The sequence below is a fragment of the Apteryx mantelli genome, chromosome 2 (assembly GCF_036417845.1).
Source record: "Apteryx mantelli isolate bAptMan1 chromosome 2, bAptMan1.hap1, whole genome shotgun sequence".
NCBI lineage: Eukaryota > Metazoa > Chordata > Aves > Apterygiformes > Apterygidae > Apteryx > Apteryx mantelli.
In genome coordinates, this window is record NC_089979.1 from 117,261,177 (window position 1) to 117,281,204 (window position 20,028).

At 36.7% G+C, this 20,028-nt stretch overlaps 1 protein-coding gene across 13 annotated transcripts in view; it reads right to left on the reverse strand.

Moving 5' to 3' along the window:
- Positions 1–20,028, reverse strand: part of ARPP21 (cAMP regulated phosphoprotein 21) — a 146,144-nt gene that overhangs the window by 98,171 nt on the left and 27,945 nt on the right. For 12 of the 13 annotated variants that reach the window (XR_010883446.1, XR_010883445.1, XM_067291304.1 and 9 more), the window contains exons 2-7: positions 10,359–10,527; positions 8,419–8,624; positions 7,639–7,680; positions 6,696–6,785; positions 2,415–2,559; positions 1,103–1,181 (exon numbers count right to left, since the gene is read on the reverse strand). Coding sequence is in view for 11 of the 13 variants with exons in the window: in XM_067291304.1 (XP_067147405.1) it covers positions 1,103–1,181; positions 2,415–2,559; positions 6,696–6,785; positions 7,639–7,680; positions 8,419–8,586 (524 nt within the window). In the remaining 2 variants the exon portion in view is untranslated. The remainder of the gene's footprint in view (positions 1–1,102; positions 1,182–2,414; positions 2,560–6,695; positions 6,786–7,638; positions 7,681–8,418; positions 8,625–10,358; positions 10,528–20,028) is intronic. The other variant, XM_067291300.1, reaches the window with a different exon arrangement.

Below are 20,028 nucleotides of genomic sequence, written 5' to 3' on the forward strand. Positions count from 1 at the left end.
AAGTGACAGATTTAGTTTTTCCTTGCATTCAGGCATGGTCTGAGAGCGCTTCCACCCACACAGGGCTGCGATCAATGTCTTGCACAGAAAGACTGATTGCCAGGGAGAGTTTTGGTGCATCTTCATCATTTTTTGATCGAAAATGAGATTTCCAGCTAATGTAGCTCTTTCATGAGGACTGCTATCCAAAGAAATTTTTAGCATTTTTTCTGAAACGTATCTTTCACTATGCATCGATCTCCAAGTAAGGAGACTGAGCACATCTAATCTAGTCAGAGAGAGTCCATAGAGAACAATGTCTTTGAACTATGACTCCCAGGAGGCAATGCTGCAGCATTTCTCAATCAAAATGCTCTGTTTGAAAGTTCTCAGATATTCTTTTTTTCACCTCCTGCCAAAAAACATTCAAAAATTTCCCCAGTGTATTCCCACACATACAATTTTTCTAAGCCTGACTGAGACTATTACTCCTTAGCTTTTTTGAACTTTCTCATTTGGTGCAGATAAAACAATTCAGGGACCTTCTGTCATCAATACAAAAGGTTATGTAAGCTATTACGTACCTAATTATTCCTGTTTTTCCTATAATTGCAGAATTACGTGGCACATATTTAACAGAATCAGTTGAAACAAACATTTAAAGCACAACACACAAAAATGTTACAGATCCTTCCTTAGACATTCAGAGGCAAATTTAACATTGAGATGAGCTTGCTGCTCCAAATGAAAACTATGGGAATACCAAGAGGAGAATTTGACACTGTGCATAGGATCTTAAATGTGTACAACACTGCCAAAAGCAAGCTACTTTATATTCATATACAAATCTCCAACTGCAATGGTTATAAAATATTACTGCTAAAATCATCCAGATGCTATATGCAAAGAAGGTAAAGACAAAGACCAGATGTCACCGAAAGTGAAATTAAGCAGTAGGTAAATGGAAAGGGAATAGGAGTTGATGACTTTTGATAGCTTTCTGCTCAGTTACCATCCTACCTCCTTTATTTTTTCCTCATAACAGTCTCCAGAACTAATAAAACAGTTACTAGAATCCTAGGACTTTTTCAGGAGTGCCAGCTATAATGCAGAAAGTACCTACCTGGGGTTATTCTTTAATGTGTTAATCAGAAACTCATGCAAATCTATGCCTGTAGAGTCTGTATACTCTTGACTGCAATCTGCAAAAACAAAACAAACATCCCCCGCTCATTTATTTCATTTCAACAGTAAAGTTTAAGCTACACTGTAAATCAAATTCCATTTTCCAGCAACAATCTGTAAGCATCTGTTCTAAAAAGAAAATGTTCATTTGGAATTTAGGCAAAAAAAAATCTACTCCAGGAAACACCAGGTGGATGTTCATGCTCCCTCTTTACTGTTCCACTGAGAACAAAGCACCAAATCTAGATCCTGATACAATGTGCTGGTCATTCCAAAATCACAGGAAACATTTAAAGCCAGTCAAGTCCCTTCCAAGTTCTTCCTTTCAACTACTACATCAAAAAAAAAAAAAAAAAGTCTATTAATCAGTACATCTTTGAATCACTTAATATACACTGTATAAATGGAGAATGACACATCCTGCCAGTGGGAATTCTATTTGCATTAACAGACTAAAATCCAATGACGTCTGAGAGTGGGCAGGTAATAGTGATGCGTGACAGTAGTCAGAATTAATTTTTCAGCATTAGTATACAGCCTGACTCAAAAGTAGATGCAGATCCTCCAGCTGGGGTGAACTGTGATAGCTCCATTGAAGCCAACTGACAATTCACACCAGCTGCGGATCTGCATCCAGGTAGGCAATGATTATTTTAAAGAGATTATGCTGTAATTTTGTACCATCAACTATTACAAAGACAAAAGTTTAGATGCAAAATCTGTAGAAGTCATATGTGTAATAGGTGATGGAGAGCTCTAATAGCAGATTGCAATACAGGTTAAAGGTCATGGGTGGATTTAAAGAGATTCTCTATGGGAGAGGAGCTGTATTGAAGAGCATTGCTCTGCTGCCTGCATTGCACAAATGACATGCCAGTATATTAGCATTAATAGGAAAAAAGTGTACTGTAGCCTCACACTTATTTTTTATATAATCATGAATATATTTACACGTATATGTTTACATCAACACAAAGTATTCAGAAGAATGATTTTATATGAAAAAATATAAACATCATCCCCAACTTCTGTTTGGGAGGGTTCTCTCTTTCAAAGCCCAGTGCTTATATGAAAAACTCTCTCACACATATACATTTCATGTTCTGAATTTTTCAAAGTATAAAAACACTTCCACTGCATATTTATACACAAATAAACAAATACATGCTTATAAAAATACACACGCACACACACACACACCATCTCTTCTATAAAAATAACTATAACAATTTAAACATTTTTAAGTTCACCTTTTGATAACATTCTGATCTTGTTTTTTTCACTGTTTTTATCTTTATTTTTATCCTTCTCTTTTTCTTTCTCGGAGTCATCTTTACTAGATTTATCTTCTTCTTGTAAGCTAGGAAAACTTGAGAGCTGTAGTTGTATGCATTCCTGTTGAAGGTGGGGGGAAAAAGAAAAGGATAAATTTAGGGCCAGATTCAGTGAACTTTCCATGGCTTCCAACCTGCAGAGATTTGCATTATACTGTATATAGCTAGAAAAGCTGAAGCCAGATACATTTCTTTCCTATTTGAAAAATTAATTTTTCCAGGAGAATAATGACATCTTAAAGGCCGAATTCTACTGGTAGATATATTTCTTCCCTAATATTTGCAAGCTACAAGCTTTTAGTCTACTCTCATTAAAGGCACATTATTCTCCACTTCAGTAATTCTCACTCAAGAGCTGCTAGAACTGTGAACTATATTTTATATGAGCTTCCTTAAATAATTCTATAATTTAATAAACATTAACTATGTTAAATAACAATCAATGGATAGATTTCTGAAAAACATAACATTTTTTCCCCTTACTAAAAATACTGCAGGTTCACATGAGCTGTTCTGCACACACAGATGTAGTATCAGTTAGACTGAGTTTCCAGGCTCTGGCAGGACCAGAGCACCAGCAAATGATAAACTCAGCTGTACACAGACTGCTTATTAAGTTATCAGGGGCTTTATATTTAAAGACACTTGCAAACATGCTGTTTGCAGAAGGGGGAAAATGTACACTGCAACTTTCAAAGTGTGCTAAGCAAACTTCTCCAAGGCTTCATAAATTTTATCCTCAAAACTTTAGTGAAATACTAAAATTTTGAGGATAAAATTTATGAAGCCTGGAGCATGCTTTCCAAGGGATTCATAGTCTGAATCCCTTGGAAAGCATGCTCCAGTTTAAGAAGAAAAAATTAATTAAAACTGAGAATTCATGCTAGCTTGCCTTTTCGGATTTGCTTCTAATAACTTGTTATTCCCCACTTACAATAAAACTTTATATTGTTTTTTTGTTTCAACAAAAGAGAAATTGGTATTTCTTCAAATATATAAATAATATCATTATAACTTCAAAAGAAAAGAATCTGATTGTACAAAATTAAAAGACACATATGTCGGTATGCATATTCTTTTGAAGAAAAATGGCCAAAACAATACTATATGTTTAAATGTGTAAAAATGCATACTTGATTTAAGCTGTTGCAAAACTCCCCAGTAACACAGTTTTCTTTAATATATGAGTCCTGCATGCCTGATAAATTTCAGCCATCATGTAAATGAAATCTAAATTTACCAATACTGGAGAAAACCAGAATTTCTTGCATGCTAGTAAATTCTCTTCCATCATATTTTTCCAAAGAATGCCAGCATACAAAAATACAAAACTTTAAACTATGGGGTGTTTTTAAGAAACCAGATCATTCTGAATTCAAATGATGCCTTCAGTAATTATTATAGATTTTAGATTTCTTAATTTTTTTTAATTGTGAATCAGCCACCACAACACATGTAAGACAAAAGCCTAACAGAACAAGTTTATCAGCATAAACATGCCACAGTAAGACAGAAATTGAATAATTTCTCAGCTTAGTCATTATCTACTCTTTTATGAAGCTCAAATGCGGTATAGTAGACTTGAGATAAAAAGCACTGTAAAAGAGAGACAAAGCCCTAGAGCCAAAATATTAACCTGAACTACTGTCCTTAATCCCCACTTTTGTTAGTTTTGGATGAAAATATTAACTGAAAACTGAGTGTACACAGGGAAAGAGCGGGAATTCCTGGTCACTTGAGATAAGGATACATAGAAAAATGTTTGCTAACCTGCTCAGAGGACTCAAAGGACTAACATAACATTATGCCTGCTTTCTTTCACTTGAAATGGCAGTTCAATTTTTCATTCAAACAACAAACTCTGGATGAACCACTGCCAAAAGACCCCAAAGGATAACTCTGGATTCCCTGCACTGCCCAAAGTAGAGCGACTGTGCCATTAGCTTTTCAAAACAGAGGAGAAAAATGTAACTGGCCGTTCCATTCTCAGGACATCAATCCTAAGCTTTAAAGTGGCTGTTAAAATGCACTTATTTCAATGAAAAGAAAAACGATAGACTTTACACATAAGCACACATATGAACACATAGTATCTACTAGTTTACATATAACATACTAATATATTTGCTTGCACTAGAAGAAACACACAAAAGGGCTGTAGAGTCGTGAAAGCAATCTATTGTATATTTTGTTATATTTTTATTGATTTTTCTCAATAATAAAATACAGTGTTAATAAATACATTGATACAAGGTAAGTATAGCAAACAACAAAATAAATGTTCGAGTTGCAATAATACACTTATAGGTCAATAGTATAACATTAAAGGCAACACTCCTTTTAAATAAGGACATAGTAAACCATCAGGTAAGCGTTCAAGATCAAGTAATACAGGTAAACAAGTTTTTTTTCCTACACAGGAAAATGAAGGCAAGTATTCAAATATAAATACAAACATCAAGTTTGCAGTACAATCCATACTCTGTAGTTCTGGCAATGTACTGTACATTCTCTGGTAATTAATTCCCTGTGCTTGTAAACCATTAAAATAAAATAATTAAAAAAAAAAGATCCAAATGGAAAATAGGCTTTTTCTCCTCTAAAATGAAAGCAAAAAGTGTTTTGATTGGCATAACACTCCTGTATCCTTCAGCCAGTCCAAGGAGGAGACTGCAGGTCCAGCTTTCCATTGCAAAGCTGAGCTGCATTCACCAGGAAGAGGTCAGCGAGAACAAAACGCAGCTCCTCTCTAACTCATTATGCCAAGCCAACTGCCTTTCGGAGACAGACACTGGGGCCCAGGGAGGCATTTTATCTCTCGCAAATGTTTTGACATGGTCAAAGAAACGTTTGTCGTACCTGGTCAAAATCAGGGATGACCAGAGACTGTGTGCAAAAGGAACCCCTCCTCTGTCTGGCATCAGGGTGCAATTTGGAGAGGAATTTTACCTCAAAGCCTGCCAGTCTCACTGACATTTAATACATGTCCTGTGCAGTACATTATAAACTACCATGCGATGTTTAATACAATCTCTTTATATTATTCTCCTTTTCATTGTCCATTAAACAATAGAAAATACAAATAAAAGCAGAACAAAGGCCACGCATCTTTAGTAACGCAAGTCAAGCTTAAAGCATATACCTACAACAAAACAACTGATAAAATAACCTGCCTATCTACTGCATAAGCTTCATTGTAGAGCAGTAGAACATGTAGACATCCCCCTGCTAAACAACCCTGTTTTTGGTCTTTTGAAAAGAAAAATAAAAAAATAAAAAAAACCCTCCATACTTATAAGCCCAGAGGAGAGTCGAATTTGTTTCATTTCAAGTCAATAGAGGAAACTGCAAGAAAGTACACTTACATGTGATTTTTTGTGTTTGTGCTAGGCTCACAGAAATCGTTTGCTTAAACTCTCTCTATGGCAGATCTCATTTGCAGACATACATCTTATAAATTACAGGCAGTGCTCATGTTATTTTGGTTTTGATTTTTGAAGTCTTTCTCTTACCAGGCAAACAAAAAAGCGTATTTTTAGTTTTGCTTTTTTGTTTTTCAAAGTGAGTCTACAAAGACTATCACCAGTACTAGAATATCTAGGTGAGGTGGTGTGGGGTGGCACACAACACTGTCAGTACAGATGAATTCATATACATGCTTTTCTATACTGGAAAGTCTACGCCAAGTGTTTAGAAAATGAATTCCACTCAGCATGAGGCACCCTTGGCTCTACCAAGGTAGGTTAGAGTGTGAAGGACCTGTGTACTTTATGTAAGGTAGGGACAGGGATATAAACTGGGTCTCAGAGGAACCAGAAAACAGAGCGTATTCAGAACTTTATCTGGTGTAGCCTCGAAAGAGATAGCCTTACAGAAAAGAACATTTTAATATTCTTTTTGTTTGTTACTATTTTTTAATTTTAAAATCTGAATTCTTTTGAATTCTTTTCCATTTGTTGAAATTTTCAGGGGGTCTGGAAAAAAAAGCAAACAATACCCTGTGACATACTGTAAAACTACTTTGATATTTCAAAATAAAGTTCACGCTAAGCCAGATAACTTCATAAAAACGTGTGCATTGCCGGATGTAATTTTTCCCCCAAAAAAGATATTGTTAAATGCCCAATTAAGTTACATAATCATGCAGTTGAACATGGAGGTCAACCATGCAGCTAACGGCAATGATTGTAAATGTACCTGATTATCATGAAGACCTTCTGCTCCTGGGCGAGGGGACGACTCTTCACACACAGCAAGACTCCGGACGAGTTTTCCTTTAGCTCCTGACTGAATAAGAGAGAAAGAAAAGAAAACAAAGAAAACTACTACTGACCCCAAGTCTCCACGCACCAGCTAATTCTAAACATTGCAAATAACTACCTGCCTACTCAGCCAGCAAAATTATATCTGCCTTAGATGCAGACAGAAAATGATTCAGAGCAATGAGCCATTTGCCACATAGGGAAGGTAGAAGGTTTCTTTTTGCTTTTAAACGTTTCTGCTATAGTTCATTTAATTCCACCAGAAAATCTGATAAAAGCAAAGAACAAATAATGCAACACCAAACCTAATCCAACATGAAGTTAAACCCAAAGGATTTTTTCTGGGTCCTTGGTGGTATCCAAAAGCAACAGACCTGAATGTGGACAATAAAATGTAAGTTTTATGGATCTGCACTTGGAATATTCCAAAGAAGCATTTTTTCCTATGTCAAGAAAAGGTGACTGGGAGGAAGAGAGCTAGGCAGTCTCTGCTCCTTGAAGTCAGAATATTTCATTTAAATAAAATTCAAACAAAAATGTTAATTTCTAAAGCAAAAGGAATGAGCTTTTTCCTTCCCCAGTGGCACATACAAGCACATATGCTGTCTACCCTTGCAAGTACATAGCAAGCCCAGTAGCATAAAATATGATGGATAAATAATGGGAAGCCAGACACATCACTTCTAGAGGCACTCCTCTGCCTTTGTGAGACAAGATTATGCGGTAAAAGGAAAAAAAACAAAAACAAAAAAACAAAACAACCCCCCAAAACAACTGATGAAAGGCCATCATTTCAGTTGCAAACAGACATTTGAATGGAGCTCTTTATCCAAGCATGGCAGCTCAGAATGCAATTTCAAATAGAGACAGACCCTCACCTTAGATCTCTTTTTCTGCTGGTTCTGGTTTGCGCCTCGTTTCTGGGTACAGAAAAAGGACAAGCACTTATCAGTTCAGTGAAAAATGTGCATTGCCAGAATATTACCAATAAATACAGAGATTAAATCACTCCTAAAATTTTATCATGTGCTGACTGCAAAAACAACTTTCCCAAACCCAGTTTGGAAAGCAAGGAAAACCAACACACAGACTGCGCAGTGTCCTGTAATTCTGCATGTAATAAAAATACAAGAAGAGATATACTTAAGTAAATACTCTTCTTCTCCAAATCCCTCTTAAATTGTAGTCTCTCCCTTTGTTTTATATTCAATTGAGCAAAAAGGATCAAAATTCCTAAATCAATGAAGTCCTATTATTAAATTACCTTCTTAAACTTTGCATAACAACTTTTTGTTGGCAGTAACACCTACAAACCAAACCACACATTAAGTATTTATTCATTAATATTACCTGTAAATTCATGAGATCAAGGTAGTTTTATAAATCCTCCAAAAGGAAAAACAGCCAAATATTTCACCAACTTTTAGCACAGATGTCTAGGAATTAACTTCTCAGAAAAATTAATAATATGAATAGCAGCTTAAATAGCTTGAAAAGCAAATGAAATAACATTTATTTTACAGGGAGAAAAAAAAAATCAGTTTCAAATTATTAGAGAAGACTATAGGAAATGTAGCCAGGTGGAAAGGATCATAGAAATGGAAAGGCAATAGTAACACACTGACGTTTAAAGCAGCCATTCACTATTCCTGTCTTACCTGCAGCTCCGTCTTGGCATCACTCAACTTCTCCTCTTTTTCCTCTACTTCCGAGCTTTCAGATTTATTGAGGATACAGTTGTCTGAGGTTGCTTCGGAGATGGCAGTTTCCTGCTCTTTCACAGCTTCCTCTGCTGTCTCCTGGTTCAATTTACCTTGCTCAGACATTCTTCCAGACAGAAACTAAAGTAACAAGATTTGGTGACCTGAAAGGTCAAGATATCACACACAAACATACACACATACACACACACACACACAAAAATACTGAGGGTGAATTTTTGTTTTTAATTCCCAAGTCATTTCATTTCCTTTGATAAACAAACCAAAATAAGCAGCTCAAGAGTTGAAAGCTATGCACACTCCGGCTGAAGAGATGTAGTGAATCAACAATATCGGATAACAGCAGAATTGAGTCAGGGTAAACAAACACAGCTCTGATCTAAATGTTCTTGGTGGAAAACAGGCTTAAGGCAAGGTGCTTCCCAGCCCTGCACCTCCCTGCGCATCCCCAAGCCCTCCAGAGGTGCAGCTGGGGAGGCGAGGGACTCTTCTCAAAAATGCTCAGAGGCATCTGGCAGAGAAGGACCCATTGATATGTGCAGCTCACAGGCACGTCAGCGCTCTCCTCCTCTAGACCTTTTTTTCTTTTTTAAATAAAAGAAAAACAAGCAAACAAAAACAAAATAAAAAACAAGGGCCAACAAGGATACTGTAGGTTTTCAGCACTCAGCCATGGATTTGTACATAGAAGAAACCCATGGCATTCATTACTGGTTTAAAAAAAAACCCATCAGTTGAAGAGGTAATAATTCAATATAAATACAAAATCTAAATTTGGCAATAAAGCTCTCGGGGTCAACATTTTCAGACATCAAACTGACCGCTCCGTCATTAAAATCATAAGCCTCTTCCCAAACCCCATGTCACTATCCAGCACTACGGAAATCCTACAGGAAGCCTTTGGCAGGTATTCCTAATGAAGATATCTTAACTGAACTGCATTTACTCTCATCTCACAATGGGTTGTTGTACAGAAGCTTTAAAGGCTTTTCAAAGTTAAAGCCTATTATTATTTTTTCTCTTCCTCTCTACAACTCCCTCTCCAAGCCTCCCCCCACTGATCAGTTGTCAAATGAGACTCATGAATAACTTCACTCTCCCCGTCATTGGCTTAAAATGTATCTTCAGGAAAAATAACTGCAGAAGAGAAGGGGAGCTATTTCAAAAATAGACTTTGGAATAGCTCGCCACTTCTTAACAGTGAAACAGGGAAACTGTGGTTATTAAGCAAAACTACACTTTGTCATGTGTGCGTGTTCTTTTCTTTTTTTTTTTTAAATTACAGTTTGTAATTAACATTCAACAGCTCTGGTATCACTTACCTTCAATTTTTTAAACTATATTTTGTTTAACTGAAAGAATAAAAGATGCTAAGTTTGAAAACCCTACTTATTCGAATTTTTGCTTTTCTTTTGACAATAATAAAATATTAAATTTTTTCCTACATAATATATTAAAACACTATCTTCTCTTTTGAGAAGGACTGTGGATTTTGCAAAATATGAAACTATACATATCGTAAATAAATCAATTTGAGTATTTAGCTTGCAAATTAGGTCACAGTAAGCAATTTAAGCTTTGAGTTATTCTCATTCCTCCTATGCCCTCCCCCCCAAGAAGGATAATATTATTGGCTATTCTGCAGTTACAATTGAAACTTCAACTGCTTTGCTGAAATTTCAAAACACAATGAATGATAGGAACTGAAACTGCTCTGTTAAATAATCTTAAATTTCTTAAGGGCTTACATCAAAAATGCATGCACACATGCACAAGTTCTTCAGGTACATACTATCTCTGTAGCTCTTCTATGCGCTTACACGATGTTCACAAAAACACAGCCAGAAATTATTAGCTACAACAAAGGAGGCATTTACCTGAAAAACTGCTATAATTCCCGCTGTCTTTCTAGAGTCTTCCGTTGCTCTTCGCTGGGTAAGTCCACGCAAATGATCAATGACAACGTGAGTCCCATGTCCCCACTAACAGTTCAGAATGCCAATCTCCATGCTGGCCCTTCAGAGAGTTTGATGGATCATTGTCAACCTGGAAAGAGACGAAAAGTAAATAATAATAAGGGTAATAATCATGGTAGGATTAAGGATTCAATAGATAGGACCAGATTTCTAAGGCTAATGACCAGTTTCAAGCAAATCACTTTCACAGCTTGATCCAGCTCCACCTGTCTCAAAACTGCCTGCTTCTTCTCTAATGAAGGCTAGAGCCGGCTGTTCAAGTCATAACAGCTCCTACGCAAAGAGCTAAAATTAACAATTGCATTATGCACTGAAGATTACTCACTTCAATTTTAACCTTTTTTAGTGAATTCCAGCACTTTTCATTAAAAAAAAAAAAGCATGCATACATATTTATATATAAGCTCATCTGTTTGTTTCAACAGAAATCAATGAGGGCATGAGCAAAAAGGACTTGTCTGTTTTTTTAACTACAGCTTCAGCTCCAATTAAAGTTTCAGTATTCCAACAATATTGAAAAAGAAGTTAGGTGGGTGCTTTAGGAAAGTGACCTCCTTTACCAGGGCAGTGAATTCAGATGTTGATTTAATAAGCTGAGCAAAAGTTGAAATGATCAAGAATGGGAGGAGGAAAAGGAAGAAATCCTATCCCACGACAAACAACAAGAAAAAAAACTTTCCTTCTGAGGCATCATGGAGGAAAAAAGGACACTTCCAGGTTATAGTTCAGAACGTAAACCTGAAAAAAAGCGTTGCCTCAGCAATGCAGTAGATGCTGTGCATCAGAATCGTGTTTGCGAGCAGAATAACTCGTCAAACAGAAGAGGAGCATTTTGGAATGTCTGACCTATTCACAAACTATAGCCATGTGCTGAACTGCCTTGAAACAACCTGTTGCCTTCTGAAACCTTGCATATGTATAAATATGCATATGTTGAGGCAATTTGTGCAAATACACAAAAAAAGCCAAGGGGAAGAAATACGCACTATTCTGCTTGGGGGGGGGGGGAGGGTAAAAAAGGTCGAGCTGCAAATGACCTAACTCTAACAGACTCCTTGTTTCTGATGCACATTTTAAATTACACATGGTTAGAAACGCTGTACAGTATGCGACAGTGCATTGCAGCTCATAACATTAACATTCCCAAACTTTATAAGCCAGAAATGGAATTTAACATTTCATAAAATCAACTTCTGCTCTCTCCAGAATCTCAGGCACATGGAGGCAAAGAACATACGGTTATATAAACTTCTACCATCCTGCAAATTTATATACATAAAAATATTTCCTCTCTTCAAACCACTTAATAATTTTTACAAAATAATACAAAGTATGTCTTCTCACTCACTTTTTTGTATACCTAACAAGACATTTTCAGAAATATCTCATAGAAAAATGCACTTACAGGATCCACAACATGACGGTGATGAGTGGCAAAAACAACAAAATATGAAAGACTACATCTCAAGCACATGCAACTATATTTCACAGAGGCAATATCCCAGGAAAAAGAAAAAGAAAATAAAAAACAACTGACTTCTTAGAACCTTTCCTCATAACCATCTTCCATTATTCCGCATCCCTGCACTTCAAAATGAGCACGGGGTGGGAAGGAAATGCAGTATATTGCATTTTCACCTGGAAAAAGAACAGCCAGGAGGTACAACACTGCAAAATCTAAAAGCTCAAACCTGAGAAATAGATAGCTATACCAAAGCTGAGACACAAATTATTTCAGGATTCTTCAGTGTTACCATGTGTTGTGAATTAACTATTCATAAAATAAACAAACAGAGCAAAACAAAAAACAGACAACAAACCAACCAAGCAAAGGATATCACATCCAGCAAGCGGAGGGATTTGCCAAGACTCCCATAAACAACATTTCTGGGCCTGTGCCACAGATGCTCAAAATAATCTTATCATGCTTTACCAAAGATGTATTTTTTATAAACTGAACTTCCCACACTGTTGCACTTAACATCCCTGATGCCAACCTAATTTTTCATTGGCAAATTATGAGAAGACCATACAATATTAAACTGAAACAAAAGATTCATAAATTTCCCCAAGAACACATAAGCAAGTGGAAAAAGAAACTTATAGTGTGCAGCTAGCATTTTTCAAACCTGCAATGACAATGCTTCTTAGGATGATTTAAAAAAATCCTTTATAATTATCTTCTGGCCAAAACCCAAAAATAATGAAAGAAGAGCTGGGACATATAGCACTTACAGTCAAGCTTTTCTCTCTTCCCTCAATATAAATTTCCTTCTCCTTCATTAGGCAATATATAAGTGATGACTAATCTTTTACATATTACAATACGTAAAATACACTTCTGGTTGTTTGGGTGGATTTTCAAAAGGGACTCATATTTCTATAAAATACTTCAGGGAGTGTATAAATAGCAAAAAGGAATTGGTCACCAAATATCCATAAAAAGTGAGACATTCTAATTCAAAATACATAGCTGTTCCTTGCATGTTTCCAGGATATCTGGTTATTCAGTGATGAACACACATTTCACTATTGTCAGTCCTGCAGCAACAGCGCTGCTATGGAAAAACATACTTGATTATTCTCTTTCTTGCAGATCAACAGAAATGTCAGCAATGATTTGACTGTCAAACCTTCAGGTACTGAAGTGACGCAAGCGGCGGAACACATGCAGTTGTGTTTTCGATCCTCAGGTGGAAACAGGGAAGGTTATTTTTGCCTAGCAACAACCCCTGCAGTTTCTAAGTGAGCAAAATCTTATACAGATGTTGGGATCTTAGAAATGGTCTACAGGAGCTTGCAACAAAATCTAAGCCTTCAATTCCTTGAAGCAACTTGGTATCCCACACAGGAGTAAACAGAGAAAACAAGGATGTCCACCAGGCTGTTTGTAGAACCACTTTAACAGACATTACAGAATTGGTAAGTAAAGAAGTTAGAAGCACCGGCTGATCAGCATATGCTTTGGGATGGAAATGCTGGTATTTCTTAAATTATTTTGTTTATTAATGGGATTTTCACTTTAGAAGCTGAGGGCACTACCGAGTTGGAGCAGATATTGCCAGAGCTCAAAGAGAAAGGGATGGAGCAAGGCATGTACGGTTGTGTGCATTTATGTAACACATACCACGCAGACTCCAAGAAAAGTCTGTAGGAAGGAATACACGTAATTTAATGCAAGAGTTTAAAAACTATGCCCAGAAGAAGAGCTGTCAAGAAAGCTGTGCAGAATAGCAACATGAGCAAAAACACTAAAAAAACCCTCCTCAATGAGCAACTGATAGGTGACAATCAACTGAAATTAAACAGAGAGACTTGTGACAATCAGAAAAAGCCCACCACAGGAGAGACAGCCATTTCAGGATTATGCATCAGGGGTTACCTTGAAGGTGTCAAGGGCATCAAATATATTATAGTCACTGAAGCAGGAATTTTGAGATCCTTATACCCCAAACAAGTATCCTCCCAGAAGAGATGATCAGCAGGTTTTAAGGCCAAGCAACATATTGCATCCTGTGAAGCAAAAACTACTCCTAACCATCATCAGCGGCACGCAGGGTACAATCCTGCAAGAGCGAAACTCAGGTATATCCTTGCAATAAAGCTGCTGAGCAAAAAAGCAAAATCATTGCAGCTGAATGGCTACTGGAACTGAAAAATGGCTGGTGTAGGCAGTACTGACATGTTAGGATCCTTCTCATCCTGTGATGATTCTCCACTCGCAAAAATGGCTCACGACACCAAGCCATATGCTAGAACTAGGTGGATAGGAGGATTTTGGAGTATATTTCAAATCTCTGAACACACCGAGGACCTCCCACGACAAAAAGAGGTCAAGTCAGTCATGGTTTCTGCTACGCAATACATACATGATTCAGACATACAAAGATAGCTTTGCTATCTTTACTAATTAACTCATCAGATTCCTGCAAACCACTGGAAATGGATTATAGCATTGTTTTAAGATTATCAGTGCACACTGCCCTCAATGTTGCCAAACTCTTGTGGTTTAAAGCATGAACTTCCCATTATTTGACATTTACTTAAAAGCTCCAGTTCCTGGCATCAAGCAATTCTATGAAAATCCCAGGTTTCACATTAAAAACAAAAGCTTCAAGTCTCTATGACTTCAAAGGAAAGCTTCCAAATATAAACCCGATTGTTCAAAAAAAAAAAAAAACCACCCAAAATTAAATAAAATAAATCCTAGAATTTTATCTTGAACACACTACTAATCAGTCATCAGTCATAGTTTTCAGGACCTACATCATTAGACTGACAATAGTGTGCTTTCCCTCTCTGTTTTCCATGTTTTCCACAGAAATACATGTATGTACTTGGGAGATGAGTCTGCTGCTGGATATTCACATAGCAGGATATGAATAACCCATGCCAGTTCTCACACTGAAAGACTCAGTCTTAATATGAAAAAAAAAACCCAAAAGCTCTGAAAGGTCTGTGGAATCCTATGCATTCAGTGACTTTTAAAAGACTGAAGATGAGACCTTAAAAAACAAAGACAATGAATATTTTAGAAGGAAATTAATGTCTGAAGCTTTATTTCATTTCCTACCCTGTCTCGTCTTCGCTTTGTCCCCTCTCTATCGTCCCTACAAAAATAGCTGTAGTCATTGTCTCTGTTTTCTGTTCCTAGATGCTGCAGGCACCTTTGCATGTAAAGGGTTATTCAGACTTATTTAGTGTTGGCACTTCAACCGAGACTGTCATTTAGCAGAGGCCAGTTTTCTGCTACGGAGCTGCAGCGCCACGAGCATCTGAGCACAAAGAGCACCGCTATGGCCGCCAACCCACTTCACGCGGGCCAGCACACAACCACCAGCTGCAATGATGGTCAAACATGAGATAAGCTGGATGGACTGAAACATTCTGGATCAGATTTCAGATCCTGCGAAACACCCAGTTGTCTTTTAAAAAGAAAAAGGAAAATAAATGTGAGTAACAGTATCCCAGCTGAAATCTCTGCCTCAGAATGCAGAAGGAATAGCACTGGCTTTTCTTCCAACCCGCAATGAAATCCGATATTTACAAATGACAGCAGGGATGAGAATAGTGTAACAACCAATCCAGGAATTAAACAATTTTTTATGGTTTACACCTGATTCCGTATTTCAAAAGGATTCTCATGTTCCTAATGGATTGCCACCAATATTTTCTACTTGAATCCCCTGTCAGAAGGGCTCACATCAATGTCATCATTTTCAGCCAAGGAATAACAATGTTACTCCCTCTAGCTTGTTATATTTTTGCAAAGCTAGAAGCTTAATCCAGGAAAATAAATATACGTGGCCTATAGCAATAGCCTGTTTTAATACTTAAGAAAAGACTCAAGAAACTGTTCTTTCATCTGTCATGATGACCATTTAAAGTCCTCCAGGATCATAAGGCTTTGAACAATCTGGCTAATAAATTTCAGTCACATAAGCATATTGGGAGCCAAATAACACCCAAACTTTTAATAAACCAATCAAGTATACAAAGCAGCGCCCTGGGAATGAGCTGTTTGTTTTGGCCCAGTCTTCAACACAGTGTTGCACATTTCAAACGCAGGTACCAATTCTAAGACATAAACGTGACAAATTTCTCTACAATCAAAAGCATTAAACCTAACTGGCCACACTCTCAGTTGGTGGCAAACAGCATAGTTCCTGTGATTCCATGTACAGACACACAGTGATTCCCAGCTATCCTCTCACAGAAGTCTCCTCTCAATACACAGAAGTCATCTTTCTCAACTTCTGTAATGAAAACAATAAAGAATATAGGCAAATACACAATTCAAAGGGAAAAACAAACTGAAACTCATCTCAGATCACCAGGTCTACTTCTCAGCTATCAAAGGTAATCATATTACATAGTCCTCTTCAAAATTTTTCTTCTTGTGACACCTCTTTTAATAATCACTTAGACAAGTTCCATTATTATCTACATCTAGACTAATTTATATCAACTGAGGATCTGCTCCAAATATTCCTTATATTTCTCCCATGCTTCTCTTCCAGAAGGACTGCATGCTGCTTTGCACAGAAGTTCCTTCACCTGCTGATGCATGGTGGCAAATGTACTAAAGGAGATCTGATTTCACAAATATGAAAACCAGTTTAAGACAATGAATGCCATAAGCAATTGCAACCACAGAAAGAATTTCAGCAGAATAAATTCCACAACTTAGACTTGGTTGCAATCCTCTAGTTTATCTTGCAGAGTGCCACAGAAGTTTTAATTCTAGATAGTCAAAAGAATGGTTTTGTATCTTAATTGGAGGGAAGAGGGAGAAAAGCACCTCAAAATGCACAGTAATACATCAGGTATATAATTAATTTATTGCCAGAGTGTAATCCGTCTCATGGATTCTTTGAATGAGATTTCCATAGGTGTTTGGAGGCCCAAGACCTGCATAATTATCATTTCAGTATGAAATGCTGATATATAACACAATGTACTTTATCCCGGGTTCTCCACAGAGGGGTCTCATCAGCACTTACTTCAGTCAGACCTATTGCAGAGTCCAGGAGCTGTCACAGACCAAGTGTCAGGACTACAGGTACCCAGCCATGTTCTAGCTGAGAAAATAGAAGTTGTTTGGGATACACTGAGATACACTGTTACACATAATGAAATCTGAAATAAAAAGAATATATGGCTTATGTTTATTTTAGTTTGAACACAATACGTATATCTTAGTTTAACGCAAAAGTTCTTGAAACATTTGTTTCTCCAAGTCGAACTGTCCTTACCCTTTCTTCCTTTGATGCCTTCTATTAGATTTTTTTATTCTCTCAGGTAACCACAGAATAAATCCATTTTGCCTTACACACAGGAACTATAAGCTCAGCTTCACTTATTTCTTTACTCAGTTCTTCCCAAAGCTTAAGGACTTTACTAGCAAACCACAAGTCCATACTGAAAGCACATATGCCTTTGAAAATTTCAGTCTAAAGAGACTTCGAGTGATAGAGAAGTGACCAGCTAAACCATGATGCCTCCTCGTTCACTAATAGGTAAATGTGTAAAACACAAGCCAGTAGACTCCAAGGGAAAAAAAAAAATTGTACACTACGAACCACACTCTTTGCACAAAACATTTTGGACAGCTTCTTCTGAAGCAAAATGTATTGTATAACTCGGGACAAAGATGACATATGGCTCATGATTCCCTGCTTTACATTTTTTCAAGCATCACCAGTGGACAAATCCATACCCAGAATGAAAGCACTGCAGGAATGAACCAAGTACCCAAGTCTCATCCACTCTTTCCCTGATGCTTTTTTCTCTCCAAATTTATATAATGGCCCCTATATTTCATCCTGCCATTTCTTGACAAATTAGGTGTATTTTCACCAGCATTAGCTTAATTGACAAACCCTGAAAGAAAGTAATTGCTAACAGCAAAGCAGCATTATGCTGATGTAACAGACCTGTGCTTTACCACTAGAATTGCCCTAGCAGACAAACACTGACTGCAGAACAGCAAAAAGCTTTCATGTAAGAATTAAAAGAAAAAAGGTGTTATTTACCTCCAAAAGTCTCTTCTGCTTACTGGAATTAAACATAGTTGTTATTCCTGTTTGTCCTAATACCATATTCTGAAATAAAACTAGCCTGCAGCTAAAGAAAAATCATTATTCTTTCTTGGAAAAAAAAAATCTATAAATCTATATAAGGTTTTATAAGAACGCCTATGAGATCCTAGGAAAGAGATATTCTCCCCCCACTTATCTTTGGTACTCAGAAACTGAAAGATTATACTCTCCATACTATGTGACAATGGGTACCAAGCTTGTTTGAATACAGAGTAAGTTTTCAAGCTCATATTCCAATCAATTTGTGTAGTCACAGCTTAAATCTTCACTTCCAAAGGCAACAAGGACTAGAGCCTTTGAGATTCCCAGTATGAGATTATTTTATAAGGGACTCTGACATGCACATAAATAGATGCCCTCTGACATCTTGCCATGCTCCTTTCGTACATTATGACCAGGCACACTTGATACGTGCATGCATCAATCTGAATTTCAGATTTTCAGTCATTATTATTTGGAAAGCCTACTTTAATTTTTAATATTGACTTTGAAAGAAACAATGTACGTATATGAAGAGGTGAAGCTTTTCCAGCACAGCCTAGTCATCTGGTTGGTTTAATTCTCAGTCATGTCTGTCAGGCCCCTTGGTTTGTCTCTATTAAAGTGACTACAGACTTGTCTTATTACCACCTACAGAAAAATGGGCAAATATATCTCTTCATCTGATAATTCTATCAAATCAAATCTCCACGAATCCTTATCACCAGTAGTAAAACAGCTCAGTCCGCAGAAAATAATATAATCTCCATAGAATCTCATTATATTATATATTTAACACATTTCTGTTTTTTCTGTTATTATCAGATACCTTCTTCATGGTCAAAAAAAATAAAGCATCATAGAGGCTTTAGGTGTCATAATTGATAAAATATGCTTATTTAAACAAAAAGCAAAGAATGTTACCCTGTTGAACAGGGAAGAAGTTTGCCTTTCCAGTTTTTAAGTTTTCCCACTCCCAAAATCTCACCTTACTATTTTTTGCCTCATTTTTTAAGGGAATTCACTTCACAGGCAACATTTCTTCCCAAAAGGTTTCACTGGGGTAGTGATTTTGATTAAAGATCTTTCTGAACTGAACACACTCAGGACTTCTTTTTCCTGTTTATATTCCCTCAGTTGTCTGAGGAGGACCTCGGGCTGCAGGTTTAGTATAATATATAATTTATATTAAGCAGGCAGCCTATCAACCATGAGACACAAACCTGAGGGAAGCCAGGCTTCATTAGGTATAGCATTCACAGAACTAAGTTTTCATCTTTATCAACCCAGGAACGTCCCTAAAGTGTCACTCTGAATGCGTTTATCAGACAATAAAACGAGAGGCCAAAAGTTTGATTAGGATCCAGTACACTACCAAAGCCCATGTTCCCAGAGCTTCCTGTTTGGAACATAAATGCTTATTTGTTTGCTTTCTTGGATATTAATAGACTTAGGAGAGCAATGCTACAAAGTTTCAGCCCATAACATTCAAAGTCCGCTGACAACAGTTCATAGAGACAAAATCTCATTAAGTAAGCTAATTTTGCTAAATTTCAACTGTTTTGTCTAAAATCTTGCAAAAGGAATAGACAAGATTTTGCCAATGTTCAGTTCAATTTAGCGATTCACCCTGTTTTGAACTTTGAATTTCCTGAGCATGATCACTTTTCTTTTCCTTGTCAAATGAGTCCCACAGTTTTCTGTTTGATGCCTTTCTGATGAAAAAGAAAATTAAGGCAGAGACATTAGTAATTTTAGTCCTAAAACTATAGATAAATTATGAATATATATAAATGCATAAATATTTTTATATTTTATATATATTTATGTTTTATATACATATATAAATCCCATTTTGCTGGTCCCATTTTGTCTGGTCTCAGGAAATGCAACTAAGTGACAAATACAACAGGTTGCAAAAAGAAGCCTTAAACATGCCATACTTTGTATTCAATACTTTATAGTCCCATGCTGTGTTAAAAAAATGAAGG